Genomic DNA, 21,351 nt, shown 5'->3' with positions numbered 1-21,351 from the left:
ATATTTCAATAAATTATTAAGTTAGCATGACTTTAAATTATTCCCCTTATAATAGTTAATTTTTATTAACTGGCAACACTAATATCCATGATAGTAACACTCTTACCAGCCATGAAAAGTATGTACTGTATGTCCAATTAATGTCTAGCGATGAAGTATGAAAACTAAATTTTACACTACTTTCATTTTACATTGGTTACATGGTAACTACTTCTACTTTATATTTGGCACTATTATTATTATTATTAAATACTTTTAAATAGATTTAAGTACAATTTGTTTTATGTCTAATATTATGCATTACACAAGACTCCTTGGGGCAGCTGCCAAAGTGCCGGTTCATGTATGGTTGCGGCACTACAATTTGTTGGGCTTTTTCAGAGGTAATAAATGTTTTATTGGTAAATTAACAAAAAGCACTTTGTTCTGTTACATTGAGACACAAATGTTATGATATAGGCTGATCCTGTGTTATGTCTTATAAAAACTATCACAGGAGTAAGGGATGGGCCATTTAGGATTTAGGATGTACACAGAAAAAGGTTAAATTTAGGATTTTTTAATGGAAAAGGGGGCAGGAGTCAAGTAATATGCCATAGACACACTGCCAGAAGGCTCGCGTACACTGCCGGCCCTTTTAGAATTGCTACGCTCTTTGAAGGACCTTAAGCCGATTTGACTGCCTTAGGGAGCGTTCAAGTATTACGTAACGAATTTAGTGGGGGGGGGGGGGTTCCTTTTGTAAAACCTTACGATGCGGGGTGGGGACTTTGTTCGACTTTCCAGTACTTTACCACCACATAATGGTAACTTTTAGGTATAAAGAATCACTGGGTGGTCACGAAACATTTTACTATACTTGGGTACAGAAAACGTTACGGCGCGTTACATGGGGGGGGGGGGGTTTTCAATAATCTCAAAAAAATTGCGTGACGTAATACTTGAAGCCTCCCTTAAGCTGGAAGGACCATTAGTTAAGATTAAGACTAAACCAACAGATGAAGTCAAAGGTTAACACAAGAAGTTCAATGAATGATCTGCTTGAACACATCGCAGAACAGAGTGTCGCACAATCAGGACAACTCCACTTCGGTGAACTTCTGCAGAGGGTCCGCGAACTCCTTCTCCTCTTCCGAGGACTTCTCTTCCTTCTCCCCGTTCACTCCGTTCTCCTTCGTTTCGTCTTCATTATTCCCGTCGAAGTCGCTCTCGACATCCGTCGGGCACTTGGAGGGGGAGAGGTTCTGCACGGCCGTTTTCGATACGGTTTTGAAGAGTTGGCCGACGTCCGCCTCGTGCGAGAGTTCCAGCGCCGCCTCCCAGGCCATCAGCGACTGAGAGTGGATGGCCACCTGCCTGTCGGCCATCTCCAGCAGGTGGCTCTTCACTTCCCGCCGTGTCTTCGGGATCCAGTCAGATAGCTCGGAGCGGAGAGCCTCCGAGGCCTGTTCCAACCTGGTATCATGGTCAAACTTTTGATTTCCGAGACTTAGAAGTAGGGAAATGGAAGATTTTTTTTTAAAAAGACAATTCACATCAATTGACCTAGTCCCATGCTAAGCTGGTGAAGCTTGTGTTATGGGTACTAGGCAACGGATATACATACATATTATAGATAGACATATAAATACATATTTAAACACCCAAGACCTAAGCACAACACCAAATGCTCATCACATCGATGTTCGTCTCAGCCGGGGATCGAACCCGGGACCCATGGATTCGCAGTCAGGGGTACTAAACAATAGACCAATGAGTCGTCAAAGACATATAATTAAGATATATAAGGAATTTAATTGTCATTCAAATATTAAAAGAGTCGTAATTTAATCCAAACTATAAATCTAATTTTTAAAATTTATTTCATCGATAATAAAACACGTGGCATTTTAATTTACAATTCGTCATTTGAGATTTCAATAAATTATTTTGCATAAAATACTAATATTTCATAAATTCTCTTTACGAAATTTTAATTTAAAAATAGAATGTCTATAAGGTTCCTTCTCACTCTCTGTCTCTCTTTCTCTCTCCCTTTTCTTCGATAAAAACGCTGCACATGTTCGTGACGTTCCGTAAAAATTTTAACCTTATGCGCCTAAAGAAGTTTCACTTCAAAAATATATTAACATCCTACCTGTTATGATTGTCACCTGTCGCATTGTTGCCAGCAATGTATGCAGCTGGAATTAAAAAACAATAATTTGGCAACACTACGATAAAAAATACAATTTATAGTCTGTGATTACAACGTTAGTGATCTATGGTATCATTGATGGTTTTACTTTTAAGCAAAACAAGAAAATCCATTGGCACTACAACCTTTTTAGGTCTGGGCCTCAGATTTCTGTATCTGTTTTATGATGTATCAACCTAATAGGTAAACCAAATACACGCCGTCGACTTTGGGGCCGTTCAAGTATCACATAAGCACTATAGGGGAATGGGGGGGGGGGTTCTTTGAGTAATTATTTACTTTTTTTACACAAATACACACACACACATTTCACACATTGTCTATGCTTGAAAACGAAATGCATTTCCGAGGATTCCTGCAAAAAGTTAATGTACTATTATTTTTGAGAGCTTTGCTTAACTTTTGCTGACAAGAGGAAGGGGGGGGGGGGGGGGGGGTTAAATTGCAGATGAGAGCCACTAGGCCTACACTCAAAATACTCACCATGCAAAGCATCTCTAGCCTTGATCTTGTCCAGATGGGCATTCGCATATGCGGCCAACAGGGGCAAAATGGCTTTATACTTGAGCGGGGCTCTTTCTCGGGCTGCAGCTGCGCCGGCGCATCCCCTAGCCACGGCAGCGCAGGCGCGGGAGCTCCGCCCGCCCACTTGGCTGGCCCACGCGTCGCAGGCACGACGCATGCTGGAAGGTGTATTGAAATAATATTCTATATAATATCTAATATATAACATTCTCGTGACAGAATGTTCGTTCCCGTACTCCTCCGAAACGCAAACGGCGCGACCGATTCTTATGAAATTGCATATTCAATAAGTCTGAGAATCAGTATTCTATCTATAATCGGTAGGTAATCTATCTTTCAAACCCCAAAGCGATAAGTGGTGACCCCAATTATGATTTTTTTATTTCATCCACAATTTTTTTTTGTTTTTATTTTTTATAACACAAAAATACATACAACCCTTAATTTTCATCTACACTCTACGATCAACCCTTATTTTATATTAGTTAAGAACTTATAAAGTCAAAATCATTTATTCATTTAGGTAAACAAGTACACTTATGAACGTCAGAAAAGATGAGAAATTAATTATCATTATAGTTATATATTAGTTAAAAAAAACACGTCTTTTCTCGTCTCTTTCGTTTAAAACACTTTAAAAAAAGAGATTTATCGTTAAATATGCAAAATGTTTTTGTGACGAAAAGAAAGAATTAAGTCAGTTCTAAGGCTAACAGAATACAGGTGTATCGTTGAAGTTCAGTTGCTATCTGATCGGCGCTTGCGCACCGACTTTAAAAATAAAATCTAAATATCGGACGACGATAGCAATTACTATCTGGTTAATATCTGGCTTCGAATCTGCGACATTCTGATTGCATCCTTTGGTAATATCACTTCTGGGCAAATCTTCTCTCTCTTCTCTCGCCAAGATGATGAGACAGAATACGAACATCCGTATCAGTTTTTTTGCCGCGCACCACCTCTATGTGGAACCAACTGCCCACTGAAGTATTTCCGCACCAATTCGACTTAAGGGCCAAAGAGCGTACCGAGTCTTAAAGGGCCGGCAACGCACTCGCGAGCCCTCTGGCATTTAGAGTGTCCAAGGGCGATAGGTATTTCTGAACCAATTTGACTAAAGGTCTTTCAAGAAAAGAGCGTATCAATTCTTAAAGGGTCGGCAACGCACTCGCGAGCGCTCTACCATTTAGTGTCCAAGGGCGATAGGTATTACCGAACCAATTTGACTTAGGGTCTTTTAAGGAAAAAGCGTACAAATTCTTAAAAGGCCGGCAACGCACTCGCGAGCCCTCTACCATTTAGAGTGTCCAAGGGCGATAGGTATTTTCGAACCAAATCGACTTAGGGTCTTTCAAGAAAAGAGCATACCAATTCTTAAAAAGCCGGCAACGCACTCGCAAGCCCTCTTTTGAACCAATTTAACTAAGGGTTTTCCAAGAAAAAAGCATACCAATTCTTAAAAGGCCGGCAAAGCACTTTCGAGCCTACTGGCATTGAGTGTCCATGGCAGTGACACTTAACATCAGCCTCCTGCCCGTTTGCCCACTGTTCTATAAAAACTTGGCCATTCTCCTTTTGACTCACCCTGTATACTCGTTGCTGAGGGAGACGGATCCCTTGTACAGCTTGTTGGTGAGCGAGCAGAGTGCTGTCAACTTCACCTGCAACGACTGCATGTAATCACCTGCCGAGGTGAACTCCGGGTCTTTCACTCTGGAAACAAAATAGTACAATCATTCATTTGTCAAAAAAGTGCGTGCGTACAAAGTACTCATGTCAGAAGTGAAACTTCTTTGGCATTATTAAAAATAGTTTTTGATTGCATGCAAATAATTAATAACAATTAAATAATCAAAGACCCTCTTTCGCCTAAGCTCTTTACTAGTGTGTTGGAAGAAGTCTTCAGAAACCTACACTGGGAAGATTGCGGTATAAACATAGATGGAGAAAGGATCAACCATTTGAGATTTGCAGATGACATTGTGCTCATAACTGACAACCCGGGAACACTACAAACTATGATCGAAGAACTGGCAACCAAAAGCAAAGAAGTGGGTTTAACAATGAACAAATCAAAAACAAAAGCCATGACAAACAGAACACCAGATACTATTATCCTAGAGAACGAAAACCTAGAATATGTGACAACCTACATATACTTGGGACAACTCATCTCCATGACAGAACAAGCCCATCAGGAAATAGAGAGAAGAACCTCAAATGCCTGGAAAAGATTCTGGTCATTAAAACACATCCTAAAGAATAAAGAGTACCCACTTAGGATCAAAAGGAGCATCTTCAACACCTGTATCTTACCTATCCTAACGTACGGCTGCGAAACTTGGACCACTAAGCAAGTCACAAGTCAAAAGCTTGTGACTTGCCAGAGAAGTATGGAAAGGAGCATACTAGGTTACACACGGAATGATAGGAAAAGAGCTGTAGATCTCCGAAGGATCACCAACTGGGAAGATGCAATGACCAGAGCCAAAAGGCTTAAATGGAGATGGACAGGACACCTGCTCAGAGGCCAGAGAGCAAAATGGTCGAAAAAAGTCACCCAATGGACACCTCGCTACAACACCAAGCGAAAGAGAGGAAGACCATGTGCCCGGTGGGCTGACGACTTTAAAAAAGCCACTGGTCCTCTGTGGCAAAGACTTGCCAGGGATAGGAAGGAATGGAAACAGTTGGAGGAGGCCTTTGTGCCACAAAGGCAAGCTATACAAGAGGACAGCTGTGCTTGTTAAACTTTTTTCTTTTTTTATATACATTTATATTTTGTTCTCTTGTATTAGTTAAAAATAAAGGCTTTGAATCTTGAATCTTGAAATAATCAAAGACTGGAAAAGGAGTCATTATAGTCAACAAAGTTCAGTTTACATTTGAAAAATTCAATAAATAAATATTTATTATTATTCTCTTACATTAAGTGTAATATAAATTCTATTATTATTCGAATTGTTTTTAAATTATGTCCAATGCCGTAGCATCTTCCGTGGGCAACTTCATTCTGTTAATTTTGAGTCACGGTGCGCGCGCATCGTAAAATTTCACTCTCATCAATTTTTCATAACGCGCCTAAAGAATAACAAACTTCAAAAAGTGCGTGCGTACAATGTACTCATGTCAGAAGTGAAACTTCTTTGGCAAACAAATTTTTTAAGTCTTGTTCATATTTATACAAATCTAAAACTTTAGATTCCCGAGTTTTAGAGGGAAGAAAAAGGGAAGATATGTTAGGAATTTAATGAATTTAATTGTCATTAAAGTATTAAAAGTGTCGAAACTTAATACAAATTATTATTTTTTTTTTAAATTTATTTCTTCAATAATTAAAACACGTGACATTTCAATTTGCAATTCATCATTTGAGATTGCAATAAATTATTTTGCATGAATTATAAAATACTAATATTTCATAAATTCTCTTTACGAAATTTTAATTTTAAAAATATAATTTCTATAAGGTAATTCACCCTTCTCACTCTCTCTCAATCGGTTTCAATCGCTCTCTCCATTTTCTTCGACAAAAACGCTGCACATCTTCGTGACGTTTTTAAAAATTTTCTCCCCATGCGCTTAGGCGCTGTAGAAGTTTCACTTCAAAAAACGTGTGTGTACATATGTACACGTGTTAGAAGTTATACTTCTTTGGCGTAATAATTTTCTTCGAGCACTTTAGAGGGACGTTTCCCTCTTCAAATTACAGTTTTCTTGTCCATTTTAATGGTCACTTCCAATCGAAACGATATAATATGTACTAATCATGATATTTTACAATTAACACTATGTTTTTTATTACATTTAAATGGGTTTTCTCGTATAATAAACACTATTTTGGTTTAAATAAACACGACTCTGAAAAACACTACGCCATGACAGACAATGCAACTTATCGATAAAACAAAGCAAGCGCCAACTAGCGGCCCAGACTGTTTTACCGACGTTTGAACAGATATATACAGGATGTCGGTTTTTTGCGACGGTGTGCGCGCGCATCGTAATAATTTACTTCATTTTATTTATATTTAAATTCACTTAAATTTATGATTCTTTTTTTTGTTGGAAAGGAGAAAACCAGAATGATAGAGATCGAGAGGAATCTTCGAAATCTGTTCCAAATAAAAATAAAAAAAATCTATCGAAACTTAGTTTTTTTGGTTAAAAAGTATGTGTTTAATTAGAAAATTATAAAATATTTATAAAAAAACATCATTTTCATTAACAAACATCAACTAGCATTATCCCCTTTAAGAGGCCCTTTTGAGAAAGGTTCATAGATAGTAGAACTCATAACAACGTACCTCTTTGGTGGAACATTCTAGTGAGACAAGGACGGAACGACGTGCAAGAGAAAGAGACATAAGATAAAATTCAACTCACCTAGCGCCATTGGTGACCTTCGCCTCGTTGTTCCCATACAGAGCTGTACTAAGCCCCCATAAATTTAAAGCGCTGTTTTCACTTTTAAATATCTGAAATATTAATTAAATTAGTCGCAATTACATAGTTTTGAATGTGCGTCTCCTTCTGTCAAATTGTGAGATCTGCTGTGATGAAAAGAGAGGACCATACGTTTTCCTACGAGTAGGACATTTTAAATATATAAAAATGAAACCCGTTTTCCGTTGTCACGACATCACATGAAAACGGCTCGACCGATTTGTCTGATTTTTTTTTTGTTGTGTTTGTAATTGTCAGGAGAAGGTTCTTATAAAAGAAAAAAAGAAAAAACCGTCTTTACAGACAATTTTTTTCAAATTCTTCAGTATTTTATTCAAAGATCGTGGGTAAGTAGATAAATATATAACGAACGAAAAGCCCCCCCCCCCCCCTTTTGGCTTAAACGCTAACTAATAACAAATACATATAGGTAGACTGAATTTCTATCTATTTCTTAAGAAATAAATGTATGAACATAAACGTGGGAAACAGGCGCGTCCACAGTAGTAATTTGCTGTAGACTATAGAACGGCGCTAAAAATTAAAACTCCTTGGTGTAAACTTCGTGAAGCCATCTTAATTTAATGTCTATACTCTCTGGTTAAAGTAGGTCAATATAGAATTTAACGCTCTTAATTCAAATATTGTAACAGATTAAAAATATTTAGAGTGAAAAAGAGTCACCTTATCAATATCTTCGTCTGGTGTGGTCACGAAAAGTCTGAAATCGTCGCTGTGTGTCAAAATTGGGTGTTTTGCGATTCTCTCTGGAAATAAATAGTTTATGGACCTAAAATATTATTTTTAAGAATGTGTGTTGGAGTTGGATAATATTTGTGTAAGACAGTATATGCGGGCTTCTAAATAGGGCCCAGTGAAAGTTTCATCAAAATCGGTTCAGTAGTTTTAGAGGTAGACCTTTTATACGCTTTTATATTTGTATTTGCTTTTTCTATTTTCACCTCGACGTCCATTCCACACCTGAGCGCTTCTTAAGGCAATTTTTGCCGCGCACCACCACTATGTGGAAACAGCTGCCCATCGAAGTACTTCCGAACCAACTCGACTTGACTTCAATGACGTACCAATTCCTAAAGGGCATTTGATGGCCTAGTGAGTGTCCATGGGCAAATCACTTATCGTCAGATGGGCCTCCTGCCCGTTTGCCTTTTATTACATAAAAAACTAATAAACGAAATATTACTAATAGTATATTTACTGATTAAAATTACTTTTTATACATTTTGTGGGTGACAAATAATAAAATATATTTTCCTCAACTCACCCATAACAGCGTCAAGCGCTAACGCTCGCACAGCGACGAACGACGGCGAATATCTATCGAGCTGCTGCCTCGCTGAATGCAGCGGAGGCAGCGGTGGTATTGCCACTAATGGATGGGCGGCTGACAGGCGCTTGTGAAGTAGCTATAACATAGTTATTTATTTCAATCATTGCTATAAAAAGAAGTGCGTGCGTACAAAGGTCACGTCAGAAGTGAAACTTCTTTGTAAATGAATTATCACTAAGGTAAAAGCCCCAATAGATGATCATGTACCAGGTATATTTATATTCACACTGTATACGTGCTAATGATAATAATGCGTTTACTGCACAAGACGTTATGCGTCAGAATTGTCATCTAAAGTTCTAATATGTAACTACTAAACGAATACATCAACCAATAGCGTGTATTATTTCTCGATCTCCCTTACTCTCTCTCTATCTTTCTCACTCTCTCTCCCACCTCTCGCTCCATGGCACTGTGCGTGATACGTTCGCCCTTTTTCACTCTCTCTCAATCGGTCTGAATAGCTATCTCCCTTTTCTTCGACAAAAACGCTGCACATCTTCGTGACGCTAATATTATTATTATTGCGCTTCATCCGTAAAAATTTTACCCTCATGCGCCTAAAGAAGTTTCACTTCAATAAAAACTTCATTTATGACAAAATTCATCTATGTGATGTGGGTAACTAGATAACTATTAATTAACGATTTAGATACATAATAACGTATGAAAATGACTCTTTTGTATTAAAACTTCACACTTAGGGTGCGTTCAAGTATTACGTCACGCAATTTTGAGAAATTATTGACCCCCCCCCCCCCATGTAAAGCGCCGTAACGTTTTTCTGTAGCCAAGTATAGCTACAGAAAAACGTTTCGTGACCACTTAGTGACTCTTCATACCTAAAAGTTACCATTATGTGGTGTAAAGTACTGAAAAGTCGAAACTAATATTAAGAATAACGCGTAATTCAATCCCCGCCCCGCAACGTAACGTTTTACAAAAGGACCCCCCCCCCAATTCTTTACGTAACACTTGAACGCTCCCTTATTTATAATAAAATTAGATTTTTTAGTGTTAACCTGTAACTTAATATGAATTACCTTAAAATGATTAAACCGTCGTCTAACGTAGGGCGGTGCAGGCCATCGTGCGCAAACGCATCGTACGCGAAACGTCACAAATGTTTCTAGAGTCGACAGCTGTTTCATGGGCGCGTCTACCTAAAAATTCACTATGTACGGTAATGGTTAACAGACGTAGGGGGTCGCCGGCCCATGGATAATATTATGCAATATTTCTAGTTCAAATTTCTTATAAAGAATCAAAACTTTTTCCTGCTATTTAAATTGATTAACATACAGACTTCAAATGGGAAGATGTTTTTAAACTCTCCTGGCAGCTGAGATCTAGTTTTCGAAGTAACTTTTTAAAAACCAAAAAGTACAACTCTAAGATATATTTAGTAATCGGTTTAAATTTTCAACTGTTAGGCACCGTGATTTGTGCTACATATTTAAGTTTAACATTTCTGTCTAAATGGTGTGAATTAATTCACAATACATATTTTAATAAAATTTAAAATATCTCAATTACCTTAACAGCGATATCATATCCCGTCTCCATGATGAGGGGTGAACCCTCTCTATCATCTGTGACACTGCCTACTTCTGTATCAGTTGTGTCCACATCATTCAAATCTAAGACTGCTGAACTACTTTCACTTGCCATTTTTCTAGAAATATAATGGAATAGGAAATTATTAATATTAGTTCATGGATTTACATACTAGCCCTACCAACAGACATTGTCCTGTACACACATCTTAAATACAAACAAACCCATTTGAATACACACAAAAATTTCATTTAAAATCGGTCCAGTCAGGAGTTTAATTAGAAACATAGGCATGGATGTGAGGGAAAAGCACTAGCACAAATGCCTTTTACAAAATTCCTGAGAACTCATTTCAGCAAATGTCTGTATTTCCAAATCCTATTTTTTAAGGATGAATAAATAAACAGTGACGGTTAATATACTCAGTATATTTGAGTTTGAGTATTTAACATTAAAAAAGTAATAATTAAATTACATTAGTTTGCTAGTAGATGACAATATATTCGTTTAATGCTTAAAATAATGTGTTTTGGGTAGTAATAATGTACTTCTAATTACATTAATAGGAATAAATTCATCTTATTTCATATTCACAGCACAACATTGAAAGCAATTTTCACATAGACACATTTAAGAAAAACCTTTAACCTTTTTTAGATATTGGAAAAATATTAAAGACCAGAAATAAATTGTTCATGTGAAAACCTGGAAAGGAGTGCTTACCTTTCTTATTTTTTTAATGGTATACAAAATACGTAAAAGTGTGAAGTAATGTGAAAAGGGGGCGTAGCTATCTAGTTTACATAAAAGATATGACTGCACTGATATGGAATAAATAAAAAGTAGTTCAACCTAATTTGCAATTTCGCGATCGATATTGCAAATACATGCACTAGATTCAATTTAATTTAAATAGTATCACATCACCGTATTATATTTTCTTACTAAATGAAAGTTTCTAATATCAACCAATTAATAAGTTGTGCCAAAACATTTTACTTTTGAAGAATTAGAAAATATAATAATTTAGAATGTAATAACAAGATCGAATAATTTTGATTTATGAAAGTAGTAACAACTCTGTAGTCAGCTGAACGATAAAGATGTCAGCCGTCAGTTTTGACACATCTGTCACTAAATTAATTGACAATTATAATGTACAGAGCTTAGATAATAATATGCTATTCGACTCTACATAATATGTTACTGTGTAGAGGGAAAATGGCAGGTTGTAGACCAGTGCAGATAGCCTTTAAAAAAAATAATAGTAGGATGTAACCTATTGGAAAGGGTGGATAATATTATAAAAATTAAAGGAAAAATAAGTTACGGGCGATCGGAGGTCGGGAAGGGGTAGGGGGGGAGTTTTAAGGGTAAAAACGGTTTATCTCGATTTCCGGCAAAACTACAAGTCCTATAGAAAAAAGTTAAATGGCAAAGTTGTAGGTCATAAAAAAATATACAACTTTTGTATTTGCAATTTTTTCACATAACCTCAAAATTTAGGTGAAAAATTCAAAAAAACAAGTTTTTGGTTTTTTATTTATATCTTTTTCAAAAAAAAATTTTTTTTCTACGAAATTTGGTGAAAACTTACCTTATTATGTCCCAAATATACTGTAATTTATTTGATTAAAAATATTTATTTTTTCACCTTATTTTGAATTAATATCGAAAAAACACCCTAATTTTCAATCGAAAATTCTGACGTCAAAATTTCAGCTTTTTTTAAAAAGTTGGTGTGCTTTCAGTTCGTTGAATTCTCAACTTTCCTATGGTAAAAAATATATATATATTACCATAGTAAATCTTCTCAGAAAATGCAAAAAATCTTCTCAGAAAATGCACTTTTCTGCTTGCGGAAAAGCGTGGGGTACTGTCGCTGTCTGAGTGGTTTATTAAAATATATATGTACAATAATTACGATTTAGTAACGTATAATAAAGTGTAAAGTTGTTCCTCAAAGCAATTTTCCCCATTGAAATTAATTCAAATGCCATTCCAGCACCCGAAAAACCAGTGGTTTTTTTTAAAGTGTTTTTGAATAAGAAAATGATTTTACATTTTAGTTCAACTTCAATCAACGCCACCTTCTTTTGACCTATGGTTATAAATTAAATTTTGTAAATGTACAAAAAGAAAAAAACGCGAACTTATCAAAAATGCTTCGAAAAGAAATAAGCAAAAAGACTGAGGTCTGAGGTGGGAGAAAATGTTAGTGTGGTGTGTGATTCCTCCATATCTTGGTCTCATCTCAAAGAAAAATATCGCTGGCTCGGCTGGTCGCAACTCGAAACTCTTAATAGATGGACGCAACTGATCAGAGATGGCGCTTTATAAATTCAAAAATATAAAAACGCGGTAGCATTTGAACTTCGCTGCAATACATAAGCAAAATTATTAATGAACCAAGTCAGTATTAGGAATACATTTAAAAAAGAGACATAAAAGAATTTTTGGAATAACTGATTGGGGTCGCGTTGCGATTTGGATCAGTTATTATAAATATTGAATAGTATTAAATCAACCGATTTTAGAACGGTGCCGTAAACACTAAACTCATATAAATGAAGAATTAAAGCATTTATAGTTTAATAGTTTCTCTTTCCTTAACATTTAGTTTTTACGATTATTTAATTTACTATTTAACATATTTTTAAAGTGATATAATTAATAATATTCAATATAACTTCAGCGTCCGTGGGATACTAGAGGTGAGTCGTACTCGGTAAAAGCCAGCCCTAGTCTTAGGAGTTCAAGTACTTAAAAAAACTAGTTACAAATACTAGTTCCACGAGTATTTAGTAATATGCGACTGTGTTAAGTGCCCTGTAAACGATCAAATTTGCTTGACAAACTTGTTTGTCAAATTTCACGTTTTCATCAAACAATAGCGTAAACGATCAAACCAAATATCAATCAAATTTGTTAAATTTCTAGTAGATTCTGGTTTCTCCTTTCGTGACGTGACGTCGCCGTGCCGAGCGCGAGTAATTCAGATGACGCATTTTTGGCATTGACTCTAGCACTGTGTATCAAGACAAAAAAAGAAGACGATGGAGTCGAGAATGGTTGAAATTAAGAGATAAATATACCCACGAGAATTTGCTACGAGAAATATTGCGCACAGGACCTGAAGACTACGCAAACTTCCTGCGCATGGACCATAAAACTTTTGAAGATTTACTGACTATAGGTACTCCATCCTCGTATTGAAAAAAAGGACAGTTATGCGGAAATCTTTACCAGCTTCTCAAAGGTTATCAATAACTTTGAGGTATCTGGCTAGCGGCGCCGATTTCGAAGACTTAAAATTTCAAGCCTGCGTTGCACCTCGAACATTGAGCAATATTATCATTGAAATTAAAACTTGTGAAGCAATAAATGAAACACTTCAACAATATACAGATAAGGTTTTATTTAATAAATAAAATAAAAAGCCTTTTATTTCTTGCTAAAAGATATACAAAATAACAAATGTTTACTAAAAAAAAAAAACACGATAAACAGATATGAAAAGCAACATAAATTCTTTGTTATTAGTAATATTGACACTCATATTGTCATTGAGCGTAGCGTCCTCCATGATGTCAATACAACGAGTGAAATTTTGTTTCAAACTCGACATCAATCCAGATTTTCATCAAACACGACAAACACGTAGAATGTTTGACAAACGCGTCAAACACAGCAGTACACTATCAAATAATTTGACAAACACGTAAAATTTGACAAACAATTTGATCGTTTACAGGGCACTTTAGGTGACATTATAGGAATTAGTTAAGTACTCTTTGAATATGCTATTGGTCCACAGAGCACAGAACATTCACTGAGCATTTAATGTTGAAACTAATATAAATAAAGACCTTTTTTAAAGCAATGCATAGATAAAAAAATACAATATGGGTATTTTTTATCCAGTACACACTTAAACTTTATAATAACTTTTTACACTAAATTTATTTACTATTGTTCAATTTTTTTATTCACTATCACTATTAGGACAAAGTTTTTATTAATTAATTATAATTATCCTAGAGCTAGGAGCTTACTCTAATTTACCAATTAATATAAAACAATGCGCGCCGAGTGAAATAAGACAAAACCTAAAGAATATAAGGTTTTAATAAGCTAAATTAACAGTAAAATATTTTGGTTACATTTTGATACATTGACAAAAGTTAGTGTCTAAACAGATTGACAATGTCATCAGTTTATAATAGTATCATGTAAGAAGTTTACAACAAAGAAGTTTACATCATTTTCCCGCACTATTTTAAAATATAATCTTTTAATAATTCTGGTATTTTACGGATGCGACCAGATCGACGAAGTGTTGGCTCCGGCGGTGATGCTGATGGTAACTCAGTGCTAGATATACGAAGTGTTGACTCCGGCGTTGGTGATGATGGTAGATCAGTCTCTAGCTCTCTGCTATTATCAAGTACCACAGGTCCCGTCTCATTAGATGAAGGAATTTCCAAGTTTTGGTCTTCTGTATCCGTATGTGGTTCTGTGACGTTATGGTAGTCATTATTTATTCGCAGATCTACCCCTTCTGAACCCAATGGTGCTAAATGACGATTTGACACCGTTGTTTCTCGACCATCTGGGAACCGAATGTATGAATAATCAGGATTGCTGTGTATCAATTCAACCTCTTCTACTAATGGCTGATATTTATTTGTACGATTAAATTTCTTCATCAAGACTTGTCCAGAATTTGTAAGCCACGATGGAACAGAAGTGCCGTTAGTAGATCGTCTTGGGTGTCTAAACATTCTTTCATGTGGAGTGCAATTTATGGCTGTACAAAGTAAAGATCGAATTGAATGTAAGGCTTGTGGTAATACTTGCTCCCAATTTTCTACCGAAAGATTCTTCGTCTTCAGCGCCAAAAGAATCGTTCTCCAAAGAGTAGAATTCAATTTTTCTATTTGACCATTACCTTGAGGGTTATAAGCTGTAGTTCTACTAGTGGCAATACCTCGAACATGTAAAAATTCCTGTACTTCGGCAGAGAGAAATGCTGTTCCGCGATCTGAATGAACGTAAGAAGGCATGCCGAATATCATAAACAAGTTGTTGAGGTGTTTAATCACTGTTTTCGAGCTCATATCCGAGCATGGGAAAGCAAACGGGAAACGTGAAAATTCGTCAATCACGGTAAGTATGAATTTGTTATTATTGTTTGTTGGAACTGGTCCTTTAAAATCTAAGCTAAGGCGTTCAAAAGCAGCCGTCGCTTTAACAAGTTTCCTCTGGTCATCAAAAGTATTTCGGAAGAATCTAGGTTTTACTTCAGAGCAGGTTTGACAATATTTTGTCATTGTTCTGACTTCTTCAATGGAATAGGGAAGGTTTTTAGAGCGAACCCAGTGAAACATTCTCGTTATGCCTGGATGACAAAGAGCCTCATGCAGCGAGAAAAGTTTTGCAGTACGTGTTTCTACAGTGGCACAAACTCGGGATAGTGCATCAGCAGCATAGTTCTCTTTCCCCGGTCTGTATATAATATCAAATTTGAAAACAGCTAGTTCCAGTCGCCATCTTTGAATCTTTTCATTTTTTATCTTACTTGTATGTTTCATATTAAACATAAAAGAAACCGAGCGTTGGTCAGTTACCAACTTAAAGTGTCTACCGATAAGGAAATGTCTCCATTTCTTCAATGATTCAACAATGGCGTAAGCTTCTTTTTCAATGGCGGAATGGTTTTGTTCGCTTGAATTCAAAGTTCTTGAGAAAAACGCCACTGGTCTAGAATTTTGAGTAAGTACTGCTGCAATGGAATGATCGGAAGCGTCAGTTTCGACTGTAAAAGGTATATTTACATCAATTGCATGTCTAGAAGACTTTGCGATATCATTTTTCAGGCCTTCGAAACATTTAATTTGCTCGCTTGTGAGCGGAAAAGTAGTCGTATTAGCAAATGAGTGGATCCGTTCAGAAAAGTTTGGAATCCATTTAGAATAATGTGCGAACATGCCGAGTGTCTTTCTTAAGGTCGGTAAATCGCTTGGTGCAGGTAAATTAATCAGTGGCTTGAGTCGCTCACTGTCAGGTTTAATTATGTGGTTTTGAATATTATAGCCTAGAATATTAATTGACTCTTGAGAAAATTTGCATTTTAGCATACTTAGTGTTAAACCGTATTTCTTTGCGGCATTCATAAAACTTTCTAAGTTATGATCGTGTTCTTGAAGAGTACGGCCACAAATAGTTATATCATCAAGATACGCATATGTGTTTTGAAGCTTTTCTTTCCTTATAATCCAATCGATTGTTCGTTGGAAACTCGAAACACCATTTGTTACTCCAAAAGGGATACGCCTGAACTGGTACAAATTTCCGAGCGCTTCAAAAGCGGTAAATTTTCTTTCTTCTGGTAGTATAGGTACTTGATGGTACGCGCTTTTCAAGTCTATTAGGCTGAAAAATATATTCTCTGCCACTTTCGAAACTAAGTCCTCAATGTTTGGTAAAGGGTACGCGTCGAGTTCTGTGTAACGATTAATCGTCTGAGAGTAATCAATCACAAGACGTTTTCTATGAGTTTCGGTATTTGTTATTAGTACTTGGGCCCTCCACGGTGATTTACTTTCTTCAATCACGCCTTCTTCTGTAAGTTTTCTGATTTCCTCTTTAATAAATTCACTATCCTCTTTGCTGTGCCTTCGAGACTTAATAGCAATAGGTTTGCAGTTGGGAGATACATTTGCAAAAAGCGGTACAGCTGGTACTGATGCTTCGGCTACGTTACATACTTGAAGTGGATGTTTTGGCCCACCGAAAGAGAACTCTAGCGATGAATGTTCTTTGAGGACGTCATGGCCGATAATTATATCAGCACAAAGATTTTTCACGATAAGAAGATTCACGTTATCATATTTATGATTTCCAATTTTCAGGCTTTGCAAAGTTTGACCTTCTACTTGTGAAGTATGATTAAGAGAGGCCATAGAAATAATCTGATTGCAGGATTTTCTTTTTAACCCGCATAGTCTTGCAAAACTGTCATTTATAAAACTGATGGAGCTGCCCGTGTCGAGAAGTGCCTCTGCTCTTATATCTCGAATATACGCGGGTACAGTTGCTTTGTATAATGAATAAGGTGAGGCTGCTGTGATACAAGAAAGATTTTCAGTACCTACTACCATACAATTTGTAGGTTTAGAAGAGCTTCTGCAAACAGTGGCAAAGTGCCCCTTCTTGTTGCAGAGCTGACAAGACTTTTCAAATGCAGGGCAGTTCTTACGAGGATGTATTTGTCCCCCACAAAAGAAACATTTTCGTCGCCGAGGATTATTAACAGAAGAGCAGGTCTCGTCGTGCACAGTTTGTGATTTGGTACAGACTAATTTAGGTTCTTCTTCAACGGCATTTAAAGACACAGTATGGAAGCTTTGAGAGTTGATCTCTGCAGTTTCTAGAGAGAGTGCTTGGTTATAAGCTTGATCAAGTGTTAGATTTAAGTTTTCTAAAAGCCTTTGTCTGATTTTATGCGATGATATACCGGATATGAAAGCATCACGCACGCTATCGTTTTTGTTTGATTCTGCATCAACAGCCGCAAAGTCACAATCTTTAGAAAGTAGTTTCAAAGCTTGTAAATATATGTCGATACTTTCTTCTGGTCGTTGTTTCCTTGTTGCTAACATGTGTCTAGCAAAAATCAGATTTTTTGGTTTTACATACAGTTTTTGCAGTATTGTGATCGCTTCTTCGTAGTTCGTGGCTTCGCTTATATATGTGTAGATATTTGGTGATATATGATTTATCAAAAGCTGAAACTTTATGCTGTCCCATTTTTCTGGCGGAGGAACCGACTGTGCATCTGTTTCTGGAGCGGTCGGTTTCTGCACGAAAATGAAGTTTTCGAAAGTCTTATGCCAGTGTATCCAAGCTTTCGTACCAGAGCTATTTGACGGGTCGATATCAAATCTTTCAGGGCGAAGATATTTATCCATGTTGCTTTTATTTAGCTTATTAAATTGAAATAAGACAAAACCTAAAGAATATAAGGTTTTAATAAGCTAAATTAACAGTAAAATATTTTGGTTACATTTTGATACATTGACAAAAGTTAGTGTCTAAACAGATTGACAATGTCATCAGTTTATAATAGTATCATGTAAGAAGTTTACAACAAAGAAGTTTACATCACCGAGATTATTACATATCAATTAACAGCTAATAGATTAAACATTCTTCAGTGTGAAACTGAGAAAAAGAATTATTTAACATTAGTAAAAGAACGCGTCGCGCGCTTCAGAGTATTTCGTGATGTGGATTGAAATAGCTGCCGTAATTTGTAAGGCATAAGGTAGATATTTATTTGACGCTTGCAAGGGTTTCACTCACACATTAGTAAAAGAATGCGTCTCGCGCTTCAGAGTATTTCGTGTTGTGGATTGAAATAGCTGCCGTAAGTTGTAAGGCATAAGGTAGAAATTTATTTGGCGCTTGCAAGGGTTTCACTCACACATTAGTAAAAGATCGCGTCTCGCGCTTCAGAGTATTTCGTGTTGTGGATTGAAATAGCTGCCGTAATTAGTATGGCATAAGGTAGAAATTTATTTGGCGCTTGCAAGGGTTTCATTCACACATTAGTAAAAGATCGCGTCTCGCGCTTCAGAGTATTTCGTGTTGTGGATTGAAATAGCTGCCGTAATTAGTATGGCATAAGGTAGAAATTTATTTGGCGCTTGCAAGGGTTTCACTCACACATTAGTAAAAGAATGCGTCTCGCGCTTCAGAGTATTTCGTGTTGTGGATTGAAATAGCTGCCGTAAGTTGTAAGGCATAAGGTAGAAATTTATTTGGCGCTTGCAAGGGTTTCACTCACACATTAGTAAAAGATCGCGTCTCGCGCTTCAAGCTGGGTATCGATTACGCGCTCCTGGCGCGCGCGCCATGAATGACCGCTCCGAGAGTGCGTTCCGTGTAACGCGTTCCAAATATTTGAAGTATATCAACTAAGCGCGCCTGGCGCGCGTGGCAACTGTTCCAGTGTTCGACCCTTCATCATGGAAGCCAGTCAGCTTGGCTTTTAGATACTCTCAATTTTTCTCTTCTGTACGATGATAGGAGCACAGTAATTTTTTTCTTTAATTCCGGCATAGGGACTCCCATTTCACTACTGATTTTTCTCCAAGCATCTTTTCTAAGCGATTTATTATGATACGAAGAACTTTTGCTACAGTAGTTCTTTTGTACCATACAGTTGTATTAATTTACGGCAACTTTGGTTATCCATAATTGGGAGCGCAACAAACACAAAAAAATACGATATGTCCGTCCCAACTGGCGCGCGCGCCACCTTTGATGCGTGGTAAAAAACCGACACCCGTCGGAACGGACCGCTCCGCGTTCGGGCGCTCCAACGAACACATTGGCGCGCGTTCCAAAGTGGTATCCATTGCGCGCGGCTGGAGCGCGCGCCAATGTTCGCCCTCTTGGAGCGCGTAGTCGATACGCGGCTTCAGAGTATTTCGTGTTGTGGATTGAAATAGCTGCCGTAATTAGTATGGCATAAGGTAGAAATTTATTTGGCGCTTGCAAGGGTTTCATTCACACATTAGTAAAAGATCGCGTCTCGCGCTTCAGAGTATTTCGTGTTGTGGATTGAAATAGCTGCCGTAATTAGTATGGCATAAGGTAGAAATTTATTTGGCGCTTGCAAGGGTTTCACTCACACATTAGTAAAAGAATGCGTCTCGCGCTTCAGAGTATTTCGTGTTGTGGATTGAAATAGCTGCCGTAAGTTGTAAGGCATAAGGTAGAAATTTATTTGGCGCTTGCAAGGGTTTCACTCACACATTAGTAAAAGATCGCGTCTCGCGCTTCAGAGTATTTCGTGTTGTTGATTGAAATAGCTGCCGTGAGTAGTGTCGCATAAGGTATAATTTATTTAGCGCTTGCAAGGGTTTTCCTGAAACGCCTCAGTGCTCAAATGTGGGACTTAGTATTTACAAGTCCCGAGCGAAACCTAGTAATAAAACCTGTGATTTGATATACGCCTCACCTCTATGGGATACGCTACGCTCAATTACCTAAGTACTTCTAACACAAGTGACAACACTGGAACTGTCCATTACTGGAATAGACAACTATTTAGGTAATGTTCAGCTTTCAGTGATGCCCACTTGGGTGTTTTCCCCCCAAATTTCGAGGGAACCACGATGCTCAGGTTTTTTAGGGGGTAAATTTGATTGAGGGAATTATTAAGGGATATATAATTTTTTTAAAGGCCCGATAAACATACAAACCTTTCAAAAATTATCGACCCTGGTCTATTGAGTCTATTTAGTATTTAAATCCATTGAATGCGTAGACGGACTATGGTATAGACCAGGCACCAGCGTACAGCGTGTGAGATAGCGAATGATTGACATAACTTCATAATGTATATCTATATGCCACTAATATTGCCACGAGAAAAAAATTCCCTATTTTGTGGGGTAATTTATACTATAAGAAATACCCCACAAAAAAAAATTCAGGGGGTGCTCACTCACTCCACACGCATATTAATCAGTTACGTTAAATTAAACCACACCCGAACACTCTATACAACCGCTGCGTAGTAACTGTTCTACCTAATACACCACACTTACATTATAGGAAGTGTGTAATACACAGACGACGTTTTTGTACACTCACACCTTTATTTTACACAATTTTTGACGTGATAACGTCTTTAAAATCGTTTTAGTCGGGTGACATGTTCAGAAACTTGTGTCACACCAAAACCTCACGAGCGCGATCGCAGGTATAACGAGAGAGAGACGGACCGATCTCCCGTCTCATCTCGAGCGCTGCCAGTCATTCCGTGAATGTATGAAGAAAAAGTATATCATAGTCGAATAAGTAAACTTGTCATTTTTCACCCGAAATTTATCATCAAAAGTGTGAATAAAACGATAGATGTAATTTAAAATTTGAAAAAATTGTTATCTTCATTAATTCCTTACTTCCCAAAAACTTATATCACCAATAAGACGTTATCACGTAAACATCTCGATCGTAAACCTACTTTACAAACAACCAATATTTTTTTATATGTTAAGGAATTTCAAACAAAAACTATCAATTGTACAACAATTTATTTAGCCTTATTTTATATTACATTAACAATAATAAGGAACACAATATATTCAAGAATATATCACATTTTATTTACATACTACCTATCTATAATAATTGAAAGCCATGCATAACAACAGTAAATCTGATGTTGAAATTTTGGCGATGGGATTTGTTCTAA

General features: G+C 36.9%; 2 protein-coding genes across 2 annotated transcripts; both read right to left on the bottom strand.

Moving 5' to 3' along the window:
- Positions 1 to 898: 898 nt before the first annotated feature.
- Positions 899 to 11,162, bottom strand: LOC125058659 (sorting nexin-7-like). Its single transcript, XM_047662777.1, has 10 exons — positions 10,803 to 11,162; positions 10,059 to 10,197; positions 9,566 to 9,685; positions 8,457 to 8,598; positions 7,856 to 7,938; positions 7,112 to 7,203; positions 4,310 to 4,438; positions 2,681 to 2,880; positions 2,138 to 2,183; positions 899 to 1,455 (listed from the first exon to the last, which is right to left on the bottom strand). The coding sequence occupies exons 2-10, from the start codon at positions 10,191 to 10,193 to the stop codon at positions 1,074 to 1,076; spliced, it is 1,329 nt and encodes a 442-aa protein (XP_047518733.1). The 5' UTR covers positions 10,194 to 10,197; positions 10,803 to 11,162; the 3' UTR covers positions 899 to 1,073.
- Positions 11,163 to 15,015: 3,853 nt separating this feature from the next.
- Positions 15,016 to 18,251, bottom strand: LOC125058798. The gene is made up of 2 exons (XM_047662949.1): positions 16,747 to 18,251; positions 15,016 to 15,095 (listed from the first exon to the last, which is right to left on the bottom strand). Exons 1-2 carry the CDS (start codon positions 18,050 to 18,052, stop codon positions 15,016 to 15,018), a joined length of 1,386 nt encoding a protein of 461 aa, XP_047518905.1. The 5' UTR covers positions 18,053 to 18,251.
- Between the last annotated feature and the right edge of the window lie 3,100 nt (positions 18,252 to 21,351).

The sequence above is a fragment of the Pieris napi genome, chromosome 18, assembly GCF_905475465.1.
Source record: "Pieris napi chromosome 18, ilPieNapi1.2, whole genome shotgun sequence".
NCBI lineage: Eukaryota > Metazoa > Arthropoda > Insecta > Lepidoptera > Pieridae > Pieris > Pieris napi.
Note: the sequence above shows the minus strand (reverse complement) of the source record. Positions and strands in the feature narration are given on the sequence as shown.

Excerpts from the sequence above, each read along its gene's own strand:
- LOC125058659 (XM_047662777.1), bottom strand. The coding sequence starts at position 10,193 with ATGGCAAGTGAAAGTAGTTCAGCAGTCTTAGATTTGAATGATGTGGAC. Across the intron at positions 7,939-8,456 it reads AGCGCTTGACGCTGTTATGG|AGAGAATCGCAAAACACCCA; the intron begins GTGAGTTGAGGA and ends ATTTATTTCCAG. Across the intron at positions 7,204-7,855 it reads CAGACGAAGATATTGATAAG|ATATTTAAAAGTGAAAACAG; the intron begins GTGACTCTTTTT and ends TTAATATTTCAG.
- LOC125058798 (XM_047662949.1), bottom strand. The coding sequence starts at position 18,052 with ATGGATAAATATCTTCGCCCTGAAAGATTTGATATCGACCCGTCAAAT. Across the intron at positions 15,096-16,746 it reads GTCTCGAAGGCACAGCAAAG|AGTACAGGAATTTTTACATG; the intron begins AGGATAGTGAAT and ends TCTCTCTGCCGA.